At 39.1% G+C, this 26,606-nt stretch overlaps 1 protein-coding gene across 1 annotated transcript in view; it reads left to right on the forward strand.

Moving 5' to 3' along the window:
* SHB (SH2 domain containing adaptor protein B) overlaps nt 1–26,606 on the forward strand; it is a 57,243-nt gene that overhangs the window by 22,328 nt on the left and 8,309 nt on the right. The window contains exons 3-5 of the mRNA XM_039724129.1: nt 12,416–12,631; nt 18,614–18,785; nt 22,973–23,092. Coding sequence (XP_039580063.1) covers nt 12,416–12,631; nt 18,614–18,785; nt 22,973–23,092 — 508 coding nt within the window. The remainder of the gene's footprint in view (nt 1–12,415; nt 12,632–18,613; nt 18,786–22,972; nt 23,093–26,606) is intronic.

Raw genomic sequence — 26,606 nt, forward strand, 5'->3', positions numbered from 1 at the left:
GGAGGACATCAGAGGTACATCATGCCAGCTTATCAGTTCAGCTCTCAATCTTCTTAAGCTGATGCCAGCTCTATTGCTTCTTGCAACATGGCTCAAAAGCAGAATGTGGAGAATTTGTTACATGAATAATCAGCAGCGTGTGGGAGATGTAGACTGTCGCTGATGAGTTTTACAGGGATTTGTTATATGGACATGTAATAACAATACTAAAAGAAAAAATGAGACATGCACTTGGGACAAAAAGTGATACAAAAATCCCTTGTCACACTTGAATGTATCTTCAATTGTGCTTTGTATTCCTTTTCTCTTTCCTTTTATTCTATTGCAAACAGGCTTTTAGCCAAGGAAAATGTGAAAATGTTTCAAAGCAGCATGTTAATAAACAAGTTAGTGTCAGGATGACAACCCTGGGAATAGATACTTCTAGCCTAACCTGGATTTATTGTTTTTTAAAGGCAACTAGTGGACTTTACATGTGCTGTCAAGCCAGAAGGAATTTCTACCCTTTCCCCAGCTAGCTGTGCTCAACTCAAAGGTCCTGCTTGGGAATCCTTCCCCCCCACCACCCTCAAACTAGTGAGAATTTTTTCTCCGAAGAACTTTCTCAATAATGTTCTTTCGTACTATCACTTACTCAAATCACTTTTGGATTTTTATCTGTGCTATACAGAAGAGTTAAGTAGGCTCAAAAAAGCTGGTACAGGAAGTATTAGTTAAGCATGAGGTAAACAGAATAGTTCTTTGAAGGAATAAGACACCCTTTCAGCTCTGATATATTGTCATCTTTATGGTGCTTAGCCTGTTAATAAATGAATAAAAAGTTTTGCCTGCTGGTTTTGCATCCAGACGCTGGAAATCCCAAGTGGCAAAATATGAGTGAAACCTTCAGTAAGGTTTGTTTAGTAAGTCTGCTTCTGACATCAGCTGTAATGTAGTAGCTAGACTTTCTCCTGTGCCTTTTTCAGTTAGGAAACCCAAACCAGATGAGTGCTTTCATATCCTTAGAAGTAAATGAGACTTGAAGTTTCAACCAGTTAGTTCTGTGTCTGCTTTTGCCACAGAGACATCAGTACATCTTGCCACATCAGTTTACCAACAGTTTAGTGTGGCTTCACAGCAGTGTCATAGAATGAACTTAAAACTTCAGTGAGAAGTGGTGTTTTGGGTTCTTAGCATTTTATGTAGGGTAGCAAAAACGTACATCTTCTCTCCTTCTCTGTTTTCTGGCTATGAAGAACTGTGCTTGAAAATGCTCCTTTGGAGGAGCTCAAACATCTGTACAAACCCAGCTGTTCATTACCATTCTGGCTGCTAAAATTATTAGAGGCAATTGTCTGCAGGAGCAGCCTGTTCCTTCTTGCTGAGGTCAGGTAAGCCTCTTCTGGTTTTGGTGTGTGTTTGGTGTGCTATATGTGCATTATCTTTGTTATCCCTATTCAGGTAAAGACCTAGGAAGCCTCCAGTGTGTTTCTGCTTCCTGATGGATTGTGTTGTGCTAATGTGATTAAATTTGTTGAATAATACTAGTTGTACAAATAGAACATGGAAATATTCAGTCTTCATCTGGGCTTGAACAAGATTATGCATTGTTCAGTTTCATGTGTATGGTGCCTTGAAGTGGGAGAGTCCACATACATCTTGGTTTTATGCAGCAGGATGAAGGCATGCAAAACTGATGCTATTGCAGGTCACACTAACAATTAAGAGCAACACAGGTAAACCTGGGGGAAATTAATTTTGCCTGAAGGAACTCTGCTTGCTTTCAGTTCTGCATTCATTTTCTGTGGATAATTTGAAAATTGCTGTGATGAAGCAGTGGGTTTTCTGGTGTTCTGGCTCTTGTATTTTATACAGTCTAACAACAGTTGCACTTATCTGGGATGGGCTGCAAGACAGAAAAGCATGAGCTTTTTCTAAGCAAGTCCTGCAGCAGCAGTTATGGCTCTAATGCAGCCTGAGATTGTCTTAAAGGTGTCTGTGCTGCTGCCTCAGTTGAAACAGAAAGGAAAGAATGAGATGAAGTTAAAAAAAGGTGATGTCTTTCATACATACTCTTGATTTTGTATTATATTTTTGCCGAGTTGCACATACTATTGCTCTTTCCTTAGGCTGTGACATGCACCATCACTGAGATCCTGGCATCATGGTAGAATACAGAGCATAACAAAAGACAGCCTCTCCTAACGATTTTTAAAAGATCTTTTTGTATCTGTCTCTTAAAAAAAATAACAAAAAATCCCAGTAAAAAATACAGCCTTCCACAGTTGTCTCCATAGGTATGGTTTTGTGCATTGTAAATGTTTCCATGTTCGCTGGTTGGTGGTTTAGAGAGGCATATTGGAAAGTAAGAGTGTAACTGGAAAATTTACCAGAAATTGTTGACTCAGTTGTATGCATCAGGATCATGACTGCCATGAATTTTTATAAAATGACCTTTTCTGACTTGACCTAACTGGAAAATATTAAATATTGCTCTTCTGGATTTGTGATACTCCATTGCAAGAAGTTAAAAAAGTACAGATTTATGATGTTTGCACATGACTGTCATTTGCTTTCTTAAAGCACCTGTTCTTAATTATCCTGTGCTGAATGCAAACCAGATATACTTGCTGTTATGTATCAGTGTAAGCACAAATGCTCTTGAGTGATGATGTGATAGACTGTATACTTCATACATGCAAACACTGCTGCGTGTCCTGTACTGTTATATAAGTCTTGTCCAAGGGGAAAACCCAACACTGTGTAACTGACCGATTACTCTGCAAGTGGGCTTGTAACTAGAAATGGACATCCAGACAGGGTTTACCTGAGTACTGTAATAATTACAGATAAATCTGCAAACACGGACAAGGTACTGAATATTAGCAGCTGCACAGCCCAGTGCAGAGTATTTGAAACCAACAAATGCTAGACTCAAGTTTCTCCTTCCATCAATCTCTTGCTGACCTACTTGACATAATGAGTAAAGAGATCATAGGCCAAAGGGGATGGGTTGAAACATTTTCCCAGTAATTTCAGTGTTCATGTCCCTGTCACTTTTTCTCTGCTGTCAGCTGTCATTTAATGCATGCAAGGCCTTGGATTGTGATAAGTAAAATCTATGGTTGCATGTAATGACAACTGAACAGCTTTCTTCATTTAATCATGGTAAGGTAGAATTCTAAAGTAAACCATTTTTTCTCCAGGGCTCAACAGCAAATGCAAACCATTTTTTATGTCTGCATTAATGATGCTTATGGCATGCATGTGCAGGACTGTGCTAGATTTACGTTGGAGTTTAACATTTGGAGTTATATTTGAAAGCTTGTATGTCCAAGAGGTGGTGATTCATCTTCATTTAGTGCTTAGGTGCTGATCAGAGTTGCTAGATTATCCCTGTAACTTAGTTTGAATGACAGAACAGAAAGATTGCAACTAGGACAATACTTCCCTTTGGGAAAGCATGTAGAAATGGGGAAAATTGCCAATAACCACGGTGGCTTATCTCTGCTGCTTGCAACTTGCCAGTTGGAAAATTGCAAATGATCACTGTGGCAAATAATCACTGTGGCTGTTCCTTGCAGTGAACAGGAGAAAAACCAGATGGTTTAGCATGCAGATGCTGTGTGGCTTTTAAGTCCTGCCAAAGGAGGAAACAGTACTGATAGTGCCTGCTCTTCCTGGAATGCTGGTTGGGGAAAGAGCTCCTAAAAATGCATCAGATATTGCTTCCAAAGCTTTGACTTCTTTGTTTTCTTAGCATTTTTCTTTTAAAAATTACTAATAAAGATAAAATAATGGGCATTAGTTACCAGGAAGGTTTCAGGCTATGTTTTCAGCTGGCAGTTGCGGGGGTTTTAAGCTTTTTTTGGTCGGTTGGTATTCGGTTTTTTTAATCATGGTGACACGATCATTCACAGGTTGCATGAAAACAATGCACAATTCACATTTCTGTCTTCATCTTGATGATGTAGCCACCAGGTCTATGGAATAAATCTGTTGTAGGAATTATTAAGTAGCAGTTCTTCTACCTGCCTTGTACTCTCTATGGCAAATGATAGCAGGTGGCTAAAAGAAGATAACATGTCTCATCTAGCTGAGTATACGTCTTATCTGAGTTTGTTAAATCAGATAATGGCATTTCTTCTGGCTACAAAAATCTAATGCCTTACTGTACTGTGTAAGTTGTACCTGTAGGGAACTTCTTCCCACTGTTTGTACCACAGGGAGGAAGTCTGGAGGGAGGCCTCTATCTACTTATCCTTCTCTGCCCTCTCCCACATCCCTAGGAGGCTCTGCTCAAAGTCAGTAACATGCAGAAAAGATAACTCCTTCTGCATAAATCTCATAATCCTTCAGCTCTCAGAAAACAGTTCCCTAGGGAACTGTTTCCTGAGAGCTGGAGGTTTAAAAGGGAGTCATCTAAACTCCCTTTTGCTCCCATCTGGTTATTCCTTGCAATATCATTCTGAGTGTATAAATATATATATTTATACTCGTTAAAAATAATTTTGATCAGTGCTTATCTAATTTGATAATTTGATTCTTTTGAGTAAGCATTCAGCAAAAAGAGACTCTCATAGGCAGACATGATGCAAGAAATTATCTTCCTTCTGTGTGAGTCTTGAAGAGCATTTAAATTATGAATGTTTTTTTTTCCACTCCTGCCCTCTCTCAAGGTGTGTTCATGAAGAGCACTGGCAAGGGTATAGAGGGCATCACTAGCAGTCCTGAGCAGCAGGACTGATGTAACTGCAGGAAACAGTCATATTCACTATAAACTTCTCTGTCCTGGCATGGGAAAGTTTTAGCTTGTTCAAAATATTCATTTAGACTTTGGTGTTAGGATGGCTTTCAAGGACAATTTATTCTGTTTGTGCTAATCTTAAAACAAATCTTTTGGGACACTGTGGTTTGTATCCTGGGCTAATGAGAACCCCTGTACTAACTGGCATACATGGAAATCCCAGCACAGCATTCTGTTTCCCAGTGGGCTTCTGTTCCCTCTTACCTCAAGAAATGAGTGTTCTTTTACACAGCTTAAAAGTTTTGGAGTATGGAATGGGGATCTTGAATTTTTTGGTTTGCACTGTTGCCACTTGGATTGCTCTGTTTAGGCCATGAAACAATGATTATTGAATCCCAAAGGTCAGTACTCCAGGCAGGTCAAGAAAACCTATAAACAAACCAGGAATATAGCACTGTGATGTAACTGGCTGTAGCAACATCTGGAGCTGGCTTTTGATCAAGCAGCAGTAAATGTACAGAGGTGTGGAGTTTTTTTATTCATTGTCCCCTTATCTAAATAAAAAGGGCATCCCTACTCCTCTTCTGTCTTACTGAAAAATGTGCAAGGAGTAAGTAGGTCAGCAGCATTAAAGCACCTCCAAAGAGGCAAAGTCTGCAGAAATCAAGAATTTAAAACTGACAGTTAAACAGTTAAACACTGCTTGCTTATCAGAAAATATGATGTTGAGGTGGAAGGCTTTATAAAATAAATTTCTGCCTCCAGGGAACTGAAGAAAAAAATATTTTTTTATGTGCCTCTGCCAAAGAAAAATACATCTCCAAAAATAATTTTTGGAGAAGAAATAAATGTCCTTTAGAAACAGTATGGCTGTGCTTCCAGGCCACCAGCATTTAGGTTTGCTTCCCATGTGTTTTGTTTTTTTAATCAGCATCCTTTGACTCCACCAACACCCACCCCTCCTCTTCCTCACCCTTCCCACCCACAAAGACAAATGTGTGCTTCCTGTCTTCTTGGGCAGGGTAGTGGTTGCTTGTTTTAATTCAGTACATACCTTCTGTGGAAAATATTAATGGGGTTTTTTTTGCTGGTTTATTGATACTTATCATAAACGGTCTTCTCCCTGCCTACCCCTCCTCTGACTGGCTTAACAACTTTTCTTTATCAGGATTGTTGGAATGTAAGTTTGCTTTGAATGCTTTTTCCTGGGGTAATGAGTCATACTTGGACTTTGGTAGTATTTCCGGCATGATGCAGGCAACGTGAAGATGTTGGTTTTCACATCATGCAGTAATGCAAGCCCTCACAGGGAACAGGGGAACAAATGTCATTCCTGGAAAGTGGCTCACTTCACTGAGTCATTTGGCTTCTGTTTGGAATAAAAGATGAGGGACGGAAGATCTCATATCCAGCTTTTCCTGTAGCAAAATCTGGAATAATTACTATTGGATAGCAGTTGCTGCAGTCTCAAAGCAAAATAACTCTCCCTGCCACTGGAATATAGTTGGTGTTCCCTTGTGTCCCAGCAGTTGGAGGCATCCAGCTGGATCTGGAAGCAGAGGAAAAAGCAGTTTGATTTCTGGTGACCTGAGGTGAAATTTGAACAGAGGTAAAACTTAGCTTCTCTAGTGAATAGGCTTTGCAGTAATAAAATAAGAATTCTGAATCACAAGTCCTGAAATATTTTCAGACTATCTTTCTAAAATAGATGTGAAAAGAAACAGTGATGGCGAGGCATGGATAAGGAAGCAGTTGGCTGAGTATTTTTGCCTGTTTATCTTAATTAATTCGATGGAAGCAAATGTTCATATCAGGGTGATCTTTGCATTAATCTGTCTTATGCCTGTGGCAAACTGGCAAGTTACTTGTTGATTGTTGCCTGCCCATACACCTAGAGCAAACAGCTCACTGCCCTTCAATGTGATTACTTGCCAGTTCAGTGATTTTCCATTAGAGGCCTCAAGAGCAGAACACGTGTAAAGCAGAGGTTTGAGCATTTCAGAAAAACTTACTCCTTGATAGCAAGCACTCCTGCAGATGGGTCTTTGTTGTCTGTGATCAGATCTGGCCCTGATGTGACCTTTACCTGCTAGAGATTGCCAGGCTGTCAGGATAGGGTGGGGGGAAATGCATCAGACGCTCAGCAATACCTCTCAATGTGAAGAGGTATTTCAAATTCTGAGCATTTTCAAATTTCTTTCTGCTTCCACTGGTAACTTCTGGCTTTCAGTGATAGGTGAGAATACAAGAAATGCAGTTGGCTGTTGTCCTCAAACAACAGGTATTTTTTTCCCCAGACTTATCCACAAAAGCCAGTGTGCTTATAGCAAGTCTCCAAGCACTTTGTGGACTGCCCTTTTAGGGCTTTTGAATATAAAGTGTTTGAATTCACATTCCACAAGTTCTGCTGTTCATAATTCTGCTCTGACTATCCTAGTTAAAGACAGGTGAGCCTGTTCTGTCAGGGCAGAAACACTCCCTCTCCCTATGGGGAATTTTGTGTATATAGGACAAAAGGATGCAAGAAGTTGACTCTCTTTAATTAAATACCTGTATCTTTCTGATAATAAATGTTTGATCTGTCTGTGTGCCTTGAAAAGTTTTGTGAGTTCCAGATTAAGTCTCTTCAGTGTTGAGATCCTTGTCACTGGAATTATCTGGTAGATCTGAGTGACACAAATGCAGTCAGCGGAAATAGCAGCTCAGTATTTGGTGTTCACTGCAGCCTGGTTACAGTTTTGCATGTAGTTAATAGCAGGTTGTGTTTTTCATTTGGTTAGTGGGAAACTAAATCCAGGTCAGTGGGGTTGAAGTTGTTTAAATGCTGACTTCTGCAAAGAGAGCAGAAAAAAAGAAGCCATCTGTAGTCTGAATCCAGAGGTAGGAGGACAGAAATTCTTCAAGCTGACAGCTTGACAGCTGTCCTCTGTAAAACCTGATTCCAGCATAGTGTTTACATGTTAATGTGTGTTAAATGAATGAAAAATCTACCTGGTTTTCTGCAAATAACTATGTATTTGAGCAAGTTTAACTGCATGCAAAAATGACCTTGAAAATCTTTATACTTACATTAAATGGTTTCTAGCAACAGCTGCTTGTAGGAGTTAGGAGTATTTCCAAGTATTTTGTTTCATGCTTTCTGAAATAGGATGAAGCTTTATTCAGCAATGTGGCCAGATAAACTCTGTGAGTTCCGTACTGTTGAATGGAGCTGAGTGCAGCTAAATGTCCCCTGTTTGAAAATCCCTTCTAGTATTCTGTTCTCTTTCCTGAGTATTGCTCTTAGGCTTGGATACAAAGGCTTTGATATCCCTTGTTCTTTTCTTGAAAGTCAGTTTCAGTGGTAGCTTTTCAAAAGTTGACCTTGCTCTTTGTACTGTTTCCAGCATGAGACCTTCATAGTCAGATTTGTCTCACTAAGACAGGGCTTTTGGCTAGAGAAAGCAGCTGAGGAACTGGTAAGACTGTCATTTTAATTTGGCACTAGTCTTGAAAACGGTAGCTGAGATGGAGAGGGGTCTGGTTTATCAATTTTGTACCTATTTGTGGGCCAGTGCACTTTGAAATCTGACATACTGGCAAGTCAAAACAGCTTTATTGTGCTGCTGTTGATCAGTCTGTAAGTTAATGTGACTTACATTAACTTACAGACTGATATAGTGATATCCAATTCCACTATAGTTTTCCCTGGTTTTCAGTGGAGCATACATAAATTACAGATGGCTGTCAGACTGATAAAGAACCATGTATGTCTGTTTTACCACTGATGCTGTGATTTGTTGCATGTAATTTGTTTAAAAGGTTTCCCAATAAAATAGCAGAGGTTGAAAAAACCAGGCAGTTGGTATAAGGTAGTGATTTTGTCTCCTGCAGGTTTAGACTTTTCCTGAATATTAGATGTGGACAAGCAAGATGTGCTTTTACGGTGATGCAGGAACCCCAATGTGCACAAAGTCATTGTTCATTGTCTTTCATCACACAGGAGAACAAAAATTCTTGCAAGCCCTTAACTTCAGGGAACCTCTCTGTAACTAACATTCCTTACATGATTGTGGCAGTAAGACTCCTGCATTTTGCTTGTCTAGTGTTTCATCAAAAGATATGTTAAAAATGGGCTGTAAATAGCATTGAGTTTATTACTGCCTGGTGGCATTTACAGATGTGCTTGATTTGGGAAAATGGGCTTTTATATTATCAGGACTTTTTTTATAGTGCAACTACATTGTTTGACCTCTTGTTACTGCATGCTTGAGTTTGAGATGAAGGAAATATATATTGGCATCTGGCCACTATAGAATGGTCTGGTTGTTTTTTTTAGTCTGGTGCATCCTTTTGGAAGCTGTAGAGGTTTACCTGTTGGGTTTGATAAGCAAGTAAGGAAATGTTGAAAACATTACTTTGTTGGGTTCGTAGCTGTTCTGTTCCCTTGATGGGGTCCCCTAATTCTCTTCCAACTATTTTCAGGAATATAGTGCATCTATGTGTAATCCTGTTCAGTTATTTAGGGCTATTAAGCTGTTCAGTGTGGCTGATGTGGCTGCTTGTCCTGTGGCCTTCTGTTCTCTGAGTATCAAAGTTGTTCACCAAGTAGAAAGAACAATGTCAAGTTGAGTCTTGTATCTCATAGCGTTGTTTCAGTTTTGTTATCTCTCCTAGTCAAGTTCTTGGTTTTACACAGGAATCCAAACTTCTGGAGCCTGTTTCTGTAATAACCACTAATCTGTGAGAACAAGAATTGTCTGTGGGAGTCTTCCAGGCTGCTAGCAAAATTAGTGCTTTAAAAACTTCAATTGTTACTTCTGCTGATAGCTATTAACTTAATGCTGAATTGTATGCAAGTGTACTTTTAATCAAAAATAAGAATTCCAATTATATAGTTCATAAAACTGAATTTGTAAAGAAAAAGTTAAATTAACATAGTTTTGGCTTCCTAATCTTTCCAAAGACTTTAGCCCTTAGAGCTGTCACTGTTAGAGGCTGTAAAATTACCATGAGAAATGCTTCATCACAAATGTGCTTTTGTCTTCTACTATTTGATTCTTGAATACCAAGTTTGCACTGAGCTATCTGTGCGTATAACGCTAACACTGCTTATGGTACAGATTCAGCTCTGCTGTCGTTTATTGAAAGGAACTTCTTCTGATTTAGCTTTTAGTAAAATTACTTTTATTTACAAATACTCTCAAAGGTGAATTTTCAAGCATATTTGTACAAAGCTTTACAAAAGAGATTGGAGATATGTGTGTAGGAAGTGTACGTTTTTATATATCACAGAATCACAGACTATGATGAGTTGGAAGGGATACACAAGGATCATTAAGTCCAGCTCCTGGCCCTGCACACTCTCCATCTAGGTTGTAGCTTTTCCCAGAAAAACTTTTCTGCTTTAGAATCAAATATTCATAATTTTTCTAATTATGCTTCCTGAATATGAACGACCTTCTATTTACTGGTAAACTTTTCTGTATGGCCTGATGCTTTGGTCTTCTGGGTAAAAGAAAAATGTCAGGCAAGAATTCTTGTATATGCTCACACGCAAAGAGCCAATTGCCTAGCTGTATTTGGCACACAAATTTGTTTTTGGCACTTACAACTTATATGGCTTTTGTTCCTCAGAAATGCACATTTCTTGGTGAAGCATTGACTGGGTCCACAGTACTGAAAGGCAAAAAGATACATACCATTTTTCTGACTTCTGATAATAACAAAATGTTTATCTTTTTGAACCAGGGTATTCAAGAGAGCGCTGTATTCTTTCTTTTAGTTTGTTTTTTTCTCAGTGCAGCATTTTTTCTTGATGTGGTTGTTGGTTGTTCACAACTAGAAATTAACAGGATACATCTTGCTTGTAGCATCAATTTTGGTGTATATTTCTTCAAAATTACTGAATTTTTAATGTATAAATTAAATAAGGTTTTTTCAAGCAATAAAGGCACTGTCATTTTGCAAACTTTTCACTGCACTTTAAAGTGGTTTGGAGAAGTTACTTAATTATAATATTCTTGTTGATGTATGATTTGATTTATGACTTTTGTTGTTTTAACAGAGAGAACTCTAGATTTTGCTTCATTTGTAGCTTAAAAAGGTCTCTCTCTGAGTCTTTTCATAACTTAGCAATTGACTACATTATTGGTGTTCTTATTTTGTTGTTGCAGTGGTCAGTATAATCACACAACATCTGAAGTTGGAAGGGACCTCTTGATATTATCTAATAAAAAAATCCTGTTCAAGCAGGTTCAGCTCAAATAGGTTGCCCATAACTATGTCCAGTCAGATGTTGAATATTTCCAAAGATGGATACTTCACAGCCTCTCCAGGCAACCTATTTCTATGTTTGACTTGTGCCTGTTGTATCTTGGGCTGTCACTGGGCACTGTCAATAAAAGTCTGTCTCCGTCTTCTCTCTCTTCCATCAGGCATTTATATGCATTGATAATGTCCCCACAAAAACTTATTTTCTCCCAGCTAGCCAGTCTCAACTAATATGAAAAGGGCTTCAGCCCCATTATTGAGCTTCATGGCCTTTTGCTGAAACTTCCTGCAGTATTCTGTGTTTTTCTTGTGCTGGGCAGATGAGAAGTGGGCCCAGCAGTCCAGATGTGGCCTCGCCACTGCCGACTAGAGGGGAAGAATCACATCTCTTGATCTGCATTCAGCATTCCTGGTGCACACCAGGTTGGGTTGTCCCTCATTCCTGTGAGGGTGCATTGGTGGCTTGTGTTTAAGTTGCTGCCGTACAGGACCTCAAAGTCCTTCTCTGCTGAGCAGCTTTCTAGGCTGTTAGTCTTCCAGCCTCCCTGGGTCCCTTTTAGTGGTAGCACAGCCACCTGGTCTATCATTCACTCCACCCAGTTTTGTATCAGTAGATGGAGGGACCATGGCTTTGCCTAACCAAGGCTCTGTAAACTCCAAAGAATGAAGATACTTCCCATGACCTATTCCTTCCACTTCCTGGTAACCTGTCCCAGGGCTGCACCTCACACGAGGGGAAGAAGGTACCTACAATGTACCACTCGGATCTCTTGAGCTACCTCTTGTGCCTGTTTCTCCTTACTGATTCTTCTGATTCTGCCCAAAAAGATTTGGTTCTGACTGCTTTTCAGGCAGCTGAGACCGGCTGTTACAACCCCCTTGATGTGTGATAAGCTTTTTATTTTACTTAATCTATTGTTGTTTATTGTTCTTAATCTAGTCCTAGCTCATTTTTTGCTGATATTCTGTAGGTGTAAATGCAGACAATTTTTTTTTTAATCAGCATATGCAATTGTACTATGGGATTTAATTTTTTTTTTTGTTCTTTGTGTCTTCAAATTTCATTTCAGAACCATCTCCTCCTGAAGAGCTAACTATACACAAATCTCAGTGTTCTTGGGAATTGATGTACAGTTGCTTGTGAGTGTACTTTTTTTAGCAGCTGACAGGGATTGTGTGCTTCCTGTAATCTGGCTCTGCACAAGCTGGGAAATGTTGGTGGAGGCACAAAGCTGTGGTGGTTAACTGGAGCAAACTTTTGCTTCCAGCCAGTTACTAGTGTAGAGGTAGAATTTAGAAGTCTTGTACAAGCTTGTCATCTCTATAATTACGTGTCTATTAAGAAATGGGTGGAAGTTGAATGCTCTAAAATTATAGACTGTAATGATAAGACATGGTTAGTAGTGATTCTGATGCAATTTTCCTCCTTGCCAACAGAGTTTCAACAGCAGGAAGGCATGAAGTCCCATCAGAAAAACATGCAGCTCTATGACACACCCTATGAACCAGAAGGCAGCGGTGTGGAATCCGATTCTGAAAGTGTGGTGAGTCGCCATTTACGAGAAAGCAAATTGCCACAGGATGATGACAGGCCTGCAGATGAGTATGATCAGCCGTGGGAGTGGAACAAAGTCAGCATCCCAGCTTTGGCAGGTAGGGATTCCTAGATCCCAGCCTCAAAATTCCTTCTCACAGTTATACCATATATATACTTGCCTTTGGGGTAAATCAAATCCTTATGCTCTTTTGTGTATGTGTGTATGAAGAAATTTCTGAAAAGTGAATGTGGGTCATCTCAAGTCTTTACCTGCTGCAGAAATACTGAACTGCATTTTTTGTTTGGTACTTCAGCAAGCCTCTTGTCAGTCATCTTAGCACTTGTTTCATAAAAGTAAAACTTCTGATTCTCCCACTCCTTCTCCCTACCCTCATTTTAATGGATGGGATGTAGATAGTGTTTATTGTTGAGTATCTCTATGGTGAGGAAGTAGCTTTGCAGGGTCCTGATATTGTAGAGCTATTCTCAAAGGGATTGGGTTATGAAGTATTGGGGGTGAGGTGGGAAGAAAAGAGGTGTGGCTCTGGGACTGAGCATGGAAGAAGCCTGAGAGCACTGATTACTGGGTAGTCAATGTGCATTTACCCTAGGTAATCCTACTTGACCAACCTGTTTGCCTTGTGTGTTAAAATTACTAGATCTCTTAATGGAAAGAGAGCAGTAGGTGTCATCTGTGTAGACTTTAGCTTTCAGCATGTTGTGCTGTGGCATCAGCAGTGTTTGGAATGTTGTAGCCAGATGGGTGGACTAATAGATCTGCAAAAACCTTTCAGAGTCATTGACCTCAAAGGGTAGTGTTAGTGATTCATACTCTTCCTGGAATCTGGTTACAAGTGTGATTCCTACAAGCATATGTTCTGGAACCCTTGCTGTTTAGCATAGTTATTAGTAACCAAACCAGAAGGAGCGGAAATGCCCCTTATCAAGCTTGACATAACAGCCAAGAAGGGAGGGTGTGTACAAAGCTGCCATTCTGAGGGACCTGAGCAAACTGGAGAAATAGATTGACAACAAGTTTACAAAACCTAATGAGAACAGACCCAAAGCCTGGTATCTGGAGCAACCTAACGCCCTGCAATGATAATGGACCTAGATCTGGTTGACTTGCTGGGCTTACAGCTTTGCTAGAAGGGGCTTAAACAGTCCTGATGGACATGGACTACATGTGGCTAGCAATGCTCCTCACCATAATGAAGGCTAGCAGCGTGCTAGCCTGTGTGAATAGGAGCAAGCCAGTGGATAAAACAAAGTGACTGTTCTTTACTTCATATTTCTTGAGCTATGCATAATGCTGTGGCAGGATTCTGATACAAGAAGGATGTTGATAAACGTTTTTGTTAGCACAGAGCCAACAAAATGGGAAGAAACTGCAGCACATGACAGCACATGTGAAGAGATGCTGAGAGAACTGGGCTTGCTTAGCCTGGAGAAGAGAAAATTTTGGGTGGGACATAGTGGGAACTTTCTAATGCCTGTGAGGAGATCCTCAATAAGATGGAGCCAGTTTCTTTACAAATGAGCAGGTGTGTGATGGGAAGATGAGATATAAGATGAATCAGTAGAGGTTCTTACTCAAGTTGGTTTTTTCACTTCAAGAACAGTTAAGTATTGGAAACAATTATTCAAGGAGCTCTTGCAGTCTCCATCTTAAGATTTTTTTCATCCTGTGGGAAGAAATGACTGGATAAACAACCTGATCTGATCACATAACTTCCCACACAAGGCTTGTGATTGTGTGCTACCCAGAAGTAATTTTTCTTTCAAAAACCAGCAACTTCATTGCTTAATGCTGTTGAGATATAAGCTGTGGGACCAGTATGCATGTGTCTCCAGTGAGATCACATTTCACAAATTTTTCTAATAGTAATAGAGCAGCTACAGAGAAATGGATTTTAAAAGTTAAGTCTAAAGAGTCAAAATGGACATATGTAAATTATTATCCTTCATGTATCGGTCATATTATTTGAAATTTATGCATTTTAATTCATTTGGAACTTCTCTTAACCTCTGTATTCATCTTTGTGTCTACTTTTTTGCTCTTTGTCAGGTAAATTCTGAAATAGGGTTTTTCTAAGTTGTTTTAAAATAAAGAATCTTAGTTTTGTTATATTTTTTCTTTATATCTACTTTCCAGTTTTTACATGTAACAAGGTCAGTCCAATACAAGATTTTAAGATTGGCTTATGTGTAAATATTCTTACTACTTCGTACTATGCAGTTACGAAAGCACACAGAGCAAAATACTGCTTTACGGAATTAATAGACTAAAGAGAAGTTTAATTAAATAGTATTATGATATGGTTGGTTTACTTACAGGTTCAGCATAGAGAATTGTTATTTAAAATAAGAAGAGTAAACCCTTTTTGAGATTAATTAGATTTCTCTCATTATGCCTGCCATTCATTATAGATTAATTTGTTTTAGGTACAAGATTATTTTAGGTACAAGAATTTCTTTTGTCACAAAGAAATGTCTAAGCATTGGCTGCAAGCCCGATTGCCGTTTCATCTAGTGTCTCTAGAATTCATCTTTGTCCTAGGAATAGTAAATGTTTAAAGTAAGGAATTAAGAGGTCTAGCTTTGAAGTTCAAAACAGTGGAAATTTTGCAATGGAGAAGTGTTGACCCCCTGTTGAGATGTATGAAGTGCTCTTCTGACTTAGTTGGTGGTTCCATAGTGTAGCCCAGGAAAAGGTTTTTTCAATTCTTAGCTGAGTTGGAATTTTCTGAAAAGTTGGTCTAACTACTAAAAATTCTGGCAATGGGTAAGCCCCAATTTACAGGCCTACAATTACCATCTCCCAGTTCTGTGGAACTGTGGAGATCCTGGAGGGACCCTCTGCTGAAACTTTCCTATTTTGTGAAATTCATCTGGAGGGAACAACATACATTTGTGATGAGAATTGCAAGAGAGACTTGTGCAGCAAATGTTTTTGATTTGTCAGGTGATAGACTGTAGAAACAAACCAAAATCACCGGCAACACTAGAATGACCATGAACTTAATTACTCATGCAAGTCTTTGAAGGAAAAAAATTTTTCTTCTGCCATGATTTCAAGATTCGTTGCTGAAGCTAGCTAAAACCTGGACTTTATCTCCAACCTGGACTTTGAGATTTGTCAGAATGAAAGTGTGCTCAAGCTATGAAGTGTGCTGAGGCTGAGGGCAGTGTGTCTGTGCTCTTGACTCCTGAGGATGGGGCTGAGGCTGGTGTCATGCTGGCATTGTGGATGGAGCAAAATGTACATAGCCTATGGACTTTGCTGTGCTAAAAGTTGTGTCTGTGTAGCAGAACTGGAATGCAGCATTTTGACTGTCTGCAGCTGGAGTTCTTTCACAAACAAATTTGGGGTTGTTTTATTGGAGGCTGTCCAGCTGAAGCTAAAATATGGTTTTGATGGCTTTTATGGGAAGCGAGCAGGTCTTGTTAGAACTCCTGCTGAGCTGGGCAGACTGGTTTGCCCAGAAGAATTGAGGTTGGCAAAGTAACAGGAACAAAGTAGCTCCAGGTACACAAGTCTGGCTAGAAAAGGAGATAACACCAGGGACAGCCCACTGGATAGACAGCATGGTCACTGGAGGGCCCATTGAAGAATGTCACACTGATGCTGGCTTCCACTGAGTTTGTGAGAAATCTGTCCTCTTCAAGCTGTCGTGTGGGCACAGAAAACCTCTGGATAAAGGAAATGCTTGTGAAATCTGTAAAGCCAGTCTTAGTATTGCTTAACAAAATATGTGACCCTCTCTTACAAAGAGGGTCTCAATGGTCAAGAGGGCCATTTGGTAGTAGTTTCCAGCACTGATCATGGGCTCATGGAAGGAGGACTCATAAATGCCAAACTTTTTCTGCCTTCTATTACTGTTGAATGGAAGGGTGTTGCCTAGAACCCTGAGTGACCTAAAGCAAGGGAGTTCTGGCATGCCACTGTCACAGGGCTAGGGCAGGACTTACAGGGCAGTGGAAGAGAGGCCACATGGAGAGTGTGGAAGTGTTGCAGTCAGTTCCATAACTGCAATGGCTGATATGCTTTAGCTTTGTTTAAGAGAGGATTCATAGCAGCCAAAACTCAGACCTGGTTTGGGTGCCTAGTCTGACTGGCTATCACACTTGTAAATTTAATCTGCCTGGGTATCCCTTCAAGACTGCTTCTTTCTGGACAAAAAAAAAAAAAAAAAAAAAAAAAACCAAAAAGCCAAGTCCAGACTCATGTGTGAACTTTTCAGAGAAAAAATCCCCAACATTCAAAAGCATCTGAAATTTGACTTTGTCCTGTTTTTGGAGAATAGTTCCTATGCCTTATCATGTTAGTGACTTTCTACACAAGCATTTTGGGATTAAAAAAAGAGGGAATGTTTTTAAACTAAAAGAGGAGACATTTAGATCAGATGTTAGGAAGAAATTGTTTAGTCAAAGATGGTAAAGCAATGGAGCAGTTTGCTGTTTGTGAATTGTGGATGGCCCTTTCCTGGAACTGTTCAAAGCCAGGTTGGATGAGGCTCTGAATAATGTGGTTTAGTGGATGAAATCACTGCCTGTGGTGGCATCTCTCTGCTCTTGGGGGTTTGCAACTAGATAATCATTAATGTCACTTCCAACTCAAGCCATTCTGTGTTCTAATGACAAGTTGCTAACAGAACTGAGTTTGTTATGTGAAGTGAATTTTTTGGTGTCTGAAAGGTGTTCCTTGTCCAGAAGGTGACAATAAGCTCACTGGGTTTCTGAGAGTACCCAAGGTACATCCAGGTACCTTTTCTTAGAGTTAAATAATGCTGCTTGTATATGTCGTGGGCAAGTATCCACATGCAGTGTTTCTCCTTGTTACACTAATCAGCTTTCATTATCCAGTAATGAGGTTAAATCTGAGCTTGTATTAAGAAAGAATCAGCATTTTTCCATCACACATGCTTAGGAATGTGATTGAATACATTTGGCTAAATTTTACCCAAAAAAGTGCCTACTTTCTCTGAGTAGAGGGGGGATTTGGAAGTGTCCTAAACTTCATGACAAAAGCATAAACAAATTTTTAAAAAACAGCTCTAAAACACTTTCCTCATCCAACATGTCTCTGTGCACTATCTTTCTGAACTTGAACATTGCAGCTGTCTGCTTTAAGACACTTAATGCTGTCACTGACATGCCTACTTGGCAGTGTGTTATAGTGAGTTCACTTTTAAGTGCATGAAGCCTGTAAGTTTTGCAGGGAGTTCCTTCAGTTTTCCTTGTAACATTTTTCTCCAGTATTGCTGTTGAAACTCACATAGGGGCTGATTGAGCTGTTTGCGCTTGTGAGCACTGTGATTTTTACCTCCTGACACAGTGAAGGTTCTCTGCCTGGTCCTCACTAGATGGCCTTAATGTATAATCATTTGCAGCTGGGCCTGTTAGTTTTTGGTGAAGCAGCAAATCATAGAAGGCAATCAGAGTCAGGAATATGGTGTGGGTAGAGTCTTTCACTGTTCCTGTCAGCATTATGTCCTTTAGGACAGAACAGCTTTGCAAAATAAATTGTATTTCTTTTCTTGGAATAATATAGTTAGTGAGAGAAATTATGAAAGGCTATTTTTCTTTTGTCATCTTTCCTAGGCTATAAAGGCAAAAGCTTTGTGCCAGCAAAGTGTGAGTGGATGTACTGTTAATTCTTTGCTGCTTGACAGTATTTCTGACATGGATGTTTGCTGCCTGATTTGCCCCCAGATCACTGTTAGGATGATACCATGGAACCTGAGGCAAACTGATCTTCTCACTTATTTCCTTTTGGAATTATGGCAGGTGACTGAAGGCTTGTTACTGTAACTTGTGTAACAGCTCTGGAGGATCCATGTATCAAATGTCAAGATAAGCAGTAGTTATTATAACAAGGTTTAGAAGAGGGTGAACTTTATTACTGGAAAAACAAGAGAGTTTTAGGACTGTACTCTGCTTAGTAAGAAACACTTTATGTCACACATAGATAAAGCATGTTAATGCTAGTGGGTATATATTTATTCTCTGTGAGGTATGACAACCCCTGTATGTGCTACAACTCTTTTGGTCCTTGCTAACCTTGCCTGGAGAGGTAATTATTGTGTATCTTGCAGCCCAGTTTAATGGAAGTGGGAAACGGCAAGCATCTCCTTCTCCCTCAAACGACCAGCACAGGCAATTAAGAGCACCTGGAGGAGGCTTTAAACCTATCAAACATGGCAGTCCAGAATTTTGTGGGATCCTGGGAGAGAGAATAGACCCAACTATTCAACTGGAAAAGCAGATGTAAGTAAGCACAGTAATTGCTCTTTAGCTCTTTGCCTCCCCACTTACAGGAGCAGTAAGTATCCAGATCCTACTGTCCGGCTTCTCTCCTTAGTATCCCCAAAGACTTACCCTTACTAGTCCTGCAAAGCATAAGTAATTTTTGTGGGGAGAAAAACAGTGTTAAACAGAAAACTCATCTCAGAAACAATGAATTTTATCTGTCCAGTACATTCAATTTTCAAACATGTTGTTTGTGCTGCATTAGGGGAAAAAAAAGTTGTTCCTCACATATAACCAAATTCTGTTTAAAGGTTCATGAAACCAATATATTTGTGGCTGCAGAGCATGTTTCTAATACATCAGATTTGCCTTGCATCTGGCAGTGAGTTTCCTCTACGGAGAGAATGATAAGACCATTTAAATAGCTGTCAGAAAAGAGATTATTTCTACCCTTGTGCTATCAAACTTGAGAGCAGTATTTAGATGCACTTCTATCAGCTTCATATTCAGGTTCTAGGTGAATTCCCTGTAGTAAATGTCTGGTATCCACAAGCATGGCCCCTGTCCTGCCTCTTTGTTGCCCTTCCTTGAACAATTTGGACAGACTAGCTTGTGTGGTACAATGACTCATTGTCCTGTATCATACCAAAGGTGCAGCCTCAGAGAAGAGGCCAGAATTCCTGCTACACAGAGAAAAATCCTGAAAAGTGAAAAAGTAGAGCAATTTACAAAAGTTGACTGATATTCCTGGTCACTGAGAAGCCAGTGGATTCATGCAATAAAGTGAAGAAGCTGCATCTTGAATCCCCGAAGGCTGTCCACTCCAGAAGCTGTCATTCTGGGTTAGAGGCAGAATTTGTTTGCACTGGAGAGGGAGGGCACAATTTAGCATGGATGTGAGTATGCAGTTTGTGAGAATACTTTGTTCCTTAATGCTAGCGGTATTGGGTGGATTAAGAATCCTTTTACACTTTTTCAGGCACTATTTTGAAGCTTAAAACAGCTTTGAAACAGATAATATCATCCACATGTTGTCATGTTCCATCTAATCAGCCTCAGACTTTGAACCATCTGCCCATTGACTGATTGTGTGCTTATCTACAGTAGAGGAAGTAGCAACCATTATTGTGAAATCAGTCACTGATACTGTTAGGTAAATAACTAAAAGGCTGTAAATTCAACTGTAGATTTAGTTCTTCCAGTTGAGTAGCTGCAGTACACCAAAGTAACTCTCCTAGTCCCAAATACATTAAAAATAACTGCAAGAAGGTGAGTTTCTGTTACTGAATTTTTGACTCACAGATATGCCGTGATGTTGGTATCTTTTAGTATAACTGTTGGTATCTTTTAGTATAACTGCAGTTAAATGTTGCAATTGAAAACTGCAGGTCTAGTTTTTCCTTCTTAACTATTCAAATGTCAGTGACATGAGGGTTTTTTTTTTATTTTTGGATCAAACCTAAAATGAATGCAGTTAACAATGATGCATCATAAAGTGAAAGAGTCCACATTTATTTTAACATAGAATATTCATAGTAATTCAAATTACTTGTTTTAGTAGTGTGAGACATCTCCACAGCACATGCCAAACCCTTCCTTCTTTTTATGCAAAAGTAGAGTCTGTTTTTGCAGAAAGGAATGCAAGATCTAAAGAAAAGGATGTACACAAATTGGCAAATGGATGGGTAGGTTAGGATATTCCCCAAACAGGCAGAAATACCAAGGTGAGTTAGTACATTAAGAAAATATTTTTAATTACTTGTGACTGAGGAATCTGTGTAACGACGAACTTGCTAACTCATGGACCCAGGGGAATCAAAGTAATTTGTTCTATTTCCTCAATAACAGTGTAAAGAAAAAGTGTGTTCTGCTGTTTCTATTGTCTTATTGAAAGTGAATCCCTCCCAGCCTTATAATCAAGATCTTGTGGTTTCCTGTTTTGCTCTAACTCAGAAACGGAGTAGTGTTGTGCATTATATAAGTTCTAATAACTTATTCTACTTACTGTATAATTGATGCTGCTGTCCTGTCTTCGGTGGAGTTGTGGCCCCTCAGTGGCTGAAACCTGACTATTGACAAAGTAAGGGATGTCAGGAAGAGCATTCTGTAAATCACAATCAGGGCACTTAAAAACTTGGAAGGAGATCCTGGTAAAGGGTCAAAGTGTGTGACTATGTAGAATATTACTTTCAGGTTTGCATTATGTGCATGTTTTTTCCAGGATATCTTAGAAGACATTCAGGTTATTCCATACTTTTGCACTGATATCTTCCACAGGCTAATTTTTACCTAAAATTAGGTAAAAATTACCTAAAAAAAATCTAAACTAATGCAGTACACTCTTTTAAGACCACCTCACTGATGTTTGATTTTTTGACCTTTCTTCACAAGTGCTTGTATGCTGACATTTCAAAAAATGAACACACCCAGGACAAACAGACCCAATATAGTTTAACAGCAAATCTCTCAGGAACTTAAAGCTGATTATTGCACTTTGCTTATCACACTAGGTAGCTGGAACAGGAGCAGTCAGAGTGTCCCAATTACATGGGCATATGACTCACAAACAATTACACTTCTGGATACTGCTGCTTACTGTCAGGTGTAGCCAAAACAGCTTCTAGACGTCAAATCTGAGTCAGATGTCTCATCCATTGTTTACTTTCAACTTTCAAAAGCAGGTTTTTCTTCCCCAAACCAGCCCTGTGTTCTTTTTCTATTTCTCTCTGAATATCAGACTTCAGCATCTCACTTATTTTGGTAAGGTAATATTTCACTTTTGTTTTATTTGGGCCTTTGGGGAGAAAAGAAAATAAAGATAATTGTAACTAATAGGAAAAGTTTTTAAATTCTCCCAGATCCATTTCTTGATTCACACCTGTGTTAATATTATTCCATCACACTCAGAAGGCAATCTAGTCTTTAAATTGCATGTTAGGAAATATCCTTCACCAGTACATATCTAATGGGAGATGAGGAAGAGATTGCCTGAAATCATTTGTGTCTGTGTCTCCATCTTATTTGTGAAGTAATGAAGCTGTTAGGGCCTCTCTTTCTAGTTGGTCTTGACTATACAAATATAACCTCTCTTTAGTTCCATCTAATGCAGACTTTGGTTTTAATCAAGCACTCAATGAATTTTTAATTTGGGCACCAACTTTATTCTTTTAGCACATTCATCAGATTTGACAATGGAGACACCAGCAAAAGGCAGTTAAGAGAATGATTTCTGTCAAAGAGGCTTATCTGGTCTTTATTCACCTATCTTTTAGTTGGAGCATCTTTCTTAGAGTAGGAACAAATGGAATGAAACTCTTCTACACAAAGCAAGCAACATTTCCCGGTAAGAACAGAGAGCACTTCTGATGTGTTCATCATCTTGCCTAGGCAGACGTGGTAATGTCACATACTGTTTCAAAGTGCACCTGCCAATTGCAGGGAGGGAGAGATCTTCCTCAGAGCTGCATTTGACAGAGTACAGGGCCAGACACATTACATTGCTCTGGAAACTTAAGGAAGTGCTTACTCCTGGAGTCTCAGATTTTGAAAGCTGATAGAAAGCACTGAGAAGCTTCTTTGTTTGCAGTGGCTAGTTGTATGAAAGACCACCTCTCCTCACCCAATTTCCTTTTTTCCCTGAGTTGTTCACATCACTCCACAGATCTTACAGAGATTTATCTAAAGCTGTCAGAATTGCCACAACTTTGTTTAGAATGTGCCTTTTTGATAGATCTTCACACTTTATCACTCTTCTCCTTCTTAAAAGATTTATTTTAGCAAATCTTTTCTACTGTTAACTGGTCATATTCTCCACATGTGATCTTCAGTGTCTTTGCTTTTGTTGTTATTTTGTATTAGTTTAAAAACTGATATATCCCAGGGATTCAATAGAGCAAATTGTATATCGTGGATCTGTTTGCAAAACAGATTATGTGTTTCTCTAAATGGGAATTTCTTACATAAACATGTACACAAATCTTATTGCATGGTTTCCTGATCTGAGATTTTCCCCTCAGCTGACAGGAACAAGAAGCCTTCACAATTGGTAATAACTTCATCCAGAGCTTTTTATCCATAATATATTGGATTTTAAAGGTATTCATGTGTTACTGGTAACAATTCACATCTTAAAAAATTAAGCAGTGAAAGCAGTATGAGTGGGAATATTTCTTTGTGTTAATTAACACCTCTTTGTTTTTTTCTAGATGGTATCATGGAGCAATCAGTCGGACAGATGCAGAAAACCTGTTGCGCTTATGTAAGGAATGTAGCTACCTTGTAAGAAATAGTCAAACAAGCAAGCATGACTATTCACTTTCACTGAAGTAAGTACTTGTCAGTAAAACATAGTAAATGTATTTATAAGCCCTAACTTCTCTGGTGCCATATGAGAAAATTATCCAGTTTGTTGTTGCACTGTTTTAGCTCTGAAGGACTCCAGAGTGTTTGGGACTGCGTGATGTATAGTTACCAGTCACTGAATTAGTATCTTCCTGTCTAGGGATGTTAATAGATTTTTAGTCTTTATTTGGTGTCCACTTAACTAAATAAGCTTGGATTAATTTTTTTTCTGGTTCTAATTTGAAATGCTTCTGCTGCTTCTGCTTTTGGCTGAATAAGGAACTGTATTGGGATTTTGTTCCTTTTGTTTTGTGTGCTTTACTGGAGTAAAGCTGTACAGCATTGTTACAGTTCTTCAAAGTAAAAAGTCCAGGACTGAGGATGCAAGATCTACAGAATTAGGAGTATTCTAGTCTTAGCACTGCTCTGAATCTGCTTTACCTAGCTTAGGCTGAACAGGGTACATTACAGATGTCTTCAACATACCATAATACAAGTTCATAAACTTGTTGGGTTGGAAGGGAGAATCAAAGATTATCTAGCCCAGTTCTCCCACCCATGACAGGATAAGTTCACTTAATTTTCTAGCTGAGGAAGATTGTCAAGGTTTTGTGTGCAGGAGAAAAGGAAGCCCCTTTACCTTGGTATAGGCTGTACAGGTACAAAGAGAAATGTTTCCTTTCTTTCCTTCATGCAGGACAGGGTCTGATGTGGAGCCTAACCTTCCAAGTAGGTCTGGGGTATAGGCCAGCTTGCCCTTTTCACTAGCATTACTCCTGCCAGTTTGGCTTTTAGGCCATTTCTTCGCAGGTCTGTTCTGAAAATACATTTTACTGCTGGGATGATGATGATACCTGGTTGTAACAAATGCTTTTATAAATAGCACCAAAGTGGATCCTTTTTTTTTGGTAAGTTTTAAATTCCATTGTAGGACTTGATAAGAAAAATATTTTGTAGGAGTGTATTTTAAATCATTATTCCTCTGCTACTGTTTTTGGGATCTCTCTGTAATGCAGAGGTTTGCGTTGAGCTGGAACACGTGCTTTAGAATTGTGGTTGAGTTCCTGTTATCTCTTTTGTAATTTGATCTCTGTGTACTCCGATATAGGCGTCTTCTAGATATTTTCAAACACGGAAACATTAATGGCACAAGCTTTGGAATAAATTTTCCCTCAGGCCTAAATTATCCCTTAAATTCAAAGTCTTAGAATATGAACTATTTTTAAAAGTATTTCACTTAATTCTTGCATCAACCCAGTGATTTTTGTTATTCTGCCAGAGCACAATTTCCAGAGGAAAGGCGACAGTTAAAATTATATTTTTCTGCTTTGGACAGCTGCGTTCATGCCTTTACTATCCTTTTTTAGTCTCTTTGGACAGAACTACAACATTTCCATTGTCTATTAGGTGTGTTTCTGCTTCTTAAAGACCTTTAGTACCATGTGTGAATCAGCATTTTTTTTCGGTTAAATGTTTCATTTTTGCTTCAGGGAAAAAGAATCACACCCTGATTTTGTCCTGAGATTAAGTAACAGTGATTTAAAATCTATTCTTCTGTTTCGTGTGACAAGCTTTTTCTAAAAACAACACAGAAAGCAAAAACCAAACCCAAACCACTTCACTCTAGTATTTTAGTTTTCTCTAATAACAAAAGATTGTTTCTCAAAACACAGCAATGAGACTCTACCCAAATATTACCTGTATTTGAAAAGTGAAAAAATGGTAGAACTTGCTGATTTTCTTTCAATATAGCTGAATATTTCATAATGGAGACATCTCTGAAGACCATTTTTTCCAACAGCAGGAAGTCTTTTTATTTTCTGTGGACATTGAGAGAGCCAGACAGGCTTGACTGGCATGGGGAATTTGTGCGAGATATCTGGCTGGTTCAAAATCCAAAAATGATCATTCCAAATATAATGAAATGAGTGTGGAAATAGCTTTATTGCTAAATTAAAATGCATCTGTGTATAAAACAGTCATTGAGGTAGTTTAAGTTGCTCATCTCAATGTCTATTGCTTTGAGATGGTGTAGTTTACCCAGTGAAATTTAATTGCATGTGGATTAGCTATCTCTGGGGCCATCAAGAGAAGGTTTTATTGAAGTACACACTTATGCTGCCCATCTCAGTTAGAAACAAGGAATTAGTATTTGTGGTGACAAGTGTTGGAAGCTAAAAACATCTTTCTATGGATTGGGATCCAAAGAGCTATGCTTCCGTGTCAGCATTGTTTAAATTCCGCACAGCAGAAGAGGAAAAGAATATGATCTACCTTCCCAGAACAAAATGATCCCAAAGGCATGAGGAGCAGCTGTACATTCTCTTGAATCTCCTCTGTCAGTCCTGGATTGTTCCCTGTTTCCTCTTCCCTGCATTCCTTCAGGTCTGTAGATATTTGGCTCGCTCATACCCACCCACTCTTTCCTTAAACACAATTATAATTGCAGAAGGCTGGGTAAAAATTGGAGACCCATACTCCTGGTAACTGTGCTGTAACCAGAAATTTCTGGCTGCTATTGAAATGCCTAGTTTCAAATTCCATATCTGAATTCTTGTTCTTTACTAGCACGCACGCTGGTGAAAAAGATAGAAGTAGATGTGCAAATGAAAGACAGAGAGCCATTTCTTACTTATAATGTTTTAGGTGTTCAGCAATTACTTTGGTGAACATCAAGCTCACAGAGAAGTCTTTCTGATGTAGCAATAGAACAGGATCTCAGGACGGGGTTATTATATTTCAGTCTTGCTCAGTGAAGACCAGGCACCAGCTGGGCTCTACTAACTAATCCTTTCAGTCAGGATTTCCCCCTCCCAAGGCTCTTGCAGCAGTGTGCACCGTGCCCACACCACTTTATTTCCTGACTCACATTTCAGTTTTGGGAAATGTGGCTGTTCTTAATTTTAGATAAGGATTATCTCACAAGTTAACTAAATGTGCAGTCTGTGAGCAAAAACAGTAACAGGCATTGATTTCTGATCTGCCAGATAGTTCCTGCACAATCACAGCCACTGGAAGTACAGAGCTGAATTCAGAGAGGGTGGTGCCTTTTGACATCCTGATCCTGTGGACTCGTAAACAGGCGTGTGGTTTCCCTGAATAGCAAAGGAAACTGCAAGCTATGGGGGTTTTTTGTCATTACTGTCTGTTGAAGTGGTCCTGATTGCCACAACTGAGTACATAAACTTTGGGTAGTTCTGGGCTCTGGATAAATGCTGGACTTGCACATTTCTGTTGATTTTTGTTCTTGGAAGTAAATCTTGTAATATTATAAAAATAACAAGTTTCTTCCTGTCAGTATAATTTACAAAGAGGTCATGGGATTTTTGATGTGTCTCTAAATTAGCAATTGAATAAAAGTATTTAAAAGTATATTAACAGTCTGTTGTTAGCCTAAACCGTAAAGATAGGGTCCTGACTGTTAGCAGAATGTATGGATTCTCTCACTTCTATTGAAAATCCAAAAAGCTGAGGATTCTCACTACCTTCAAAGCAGCA

The sequence above is a fragment of the Passer montanus genome, unplaced genomic scaffold (genome assembly GCF_014805655.1).
Source record: "Passer montanus isolate IOZ18808 unplaced genomic scaffold, ASM1480565v1 scaffold52, whole genome shotgun sequence".
Classification (NCBI taxonomy): Eukaryota; Metazoa; Chordata; class Aves; order Passeriformes; family Passeridae; genus Passer; species Passer montanus.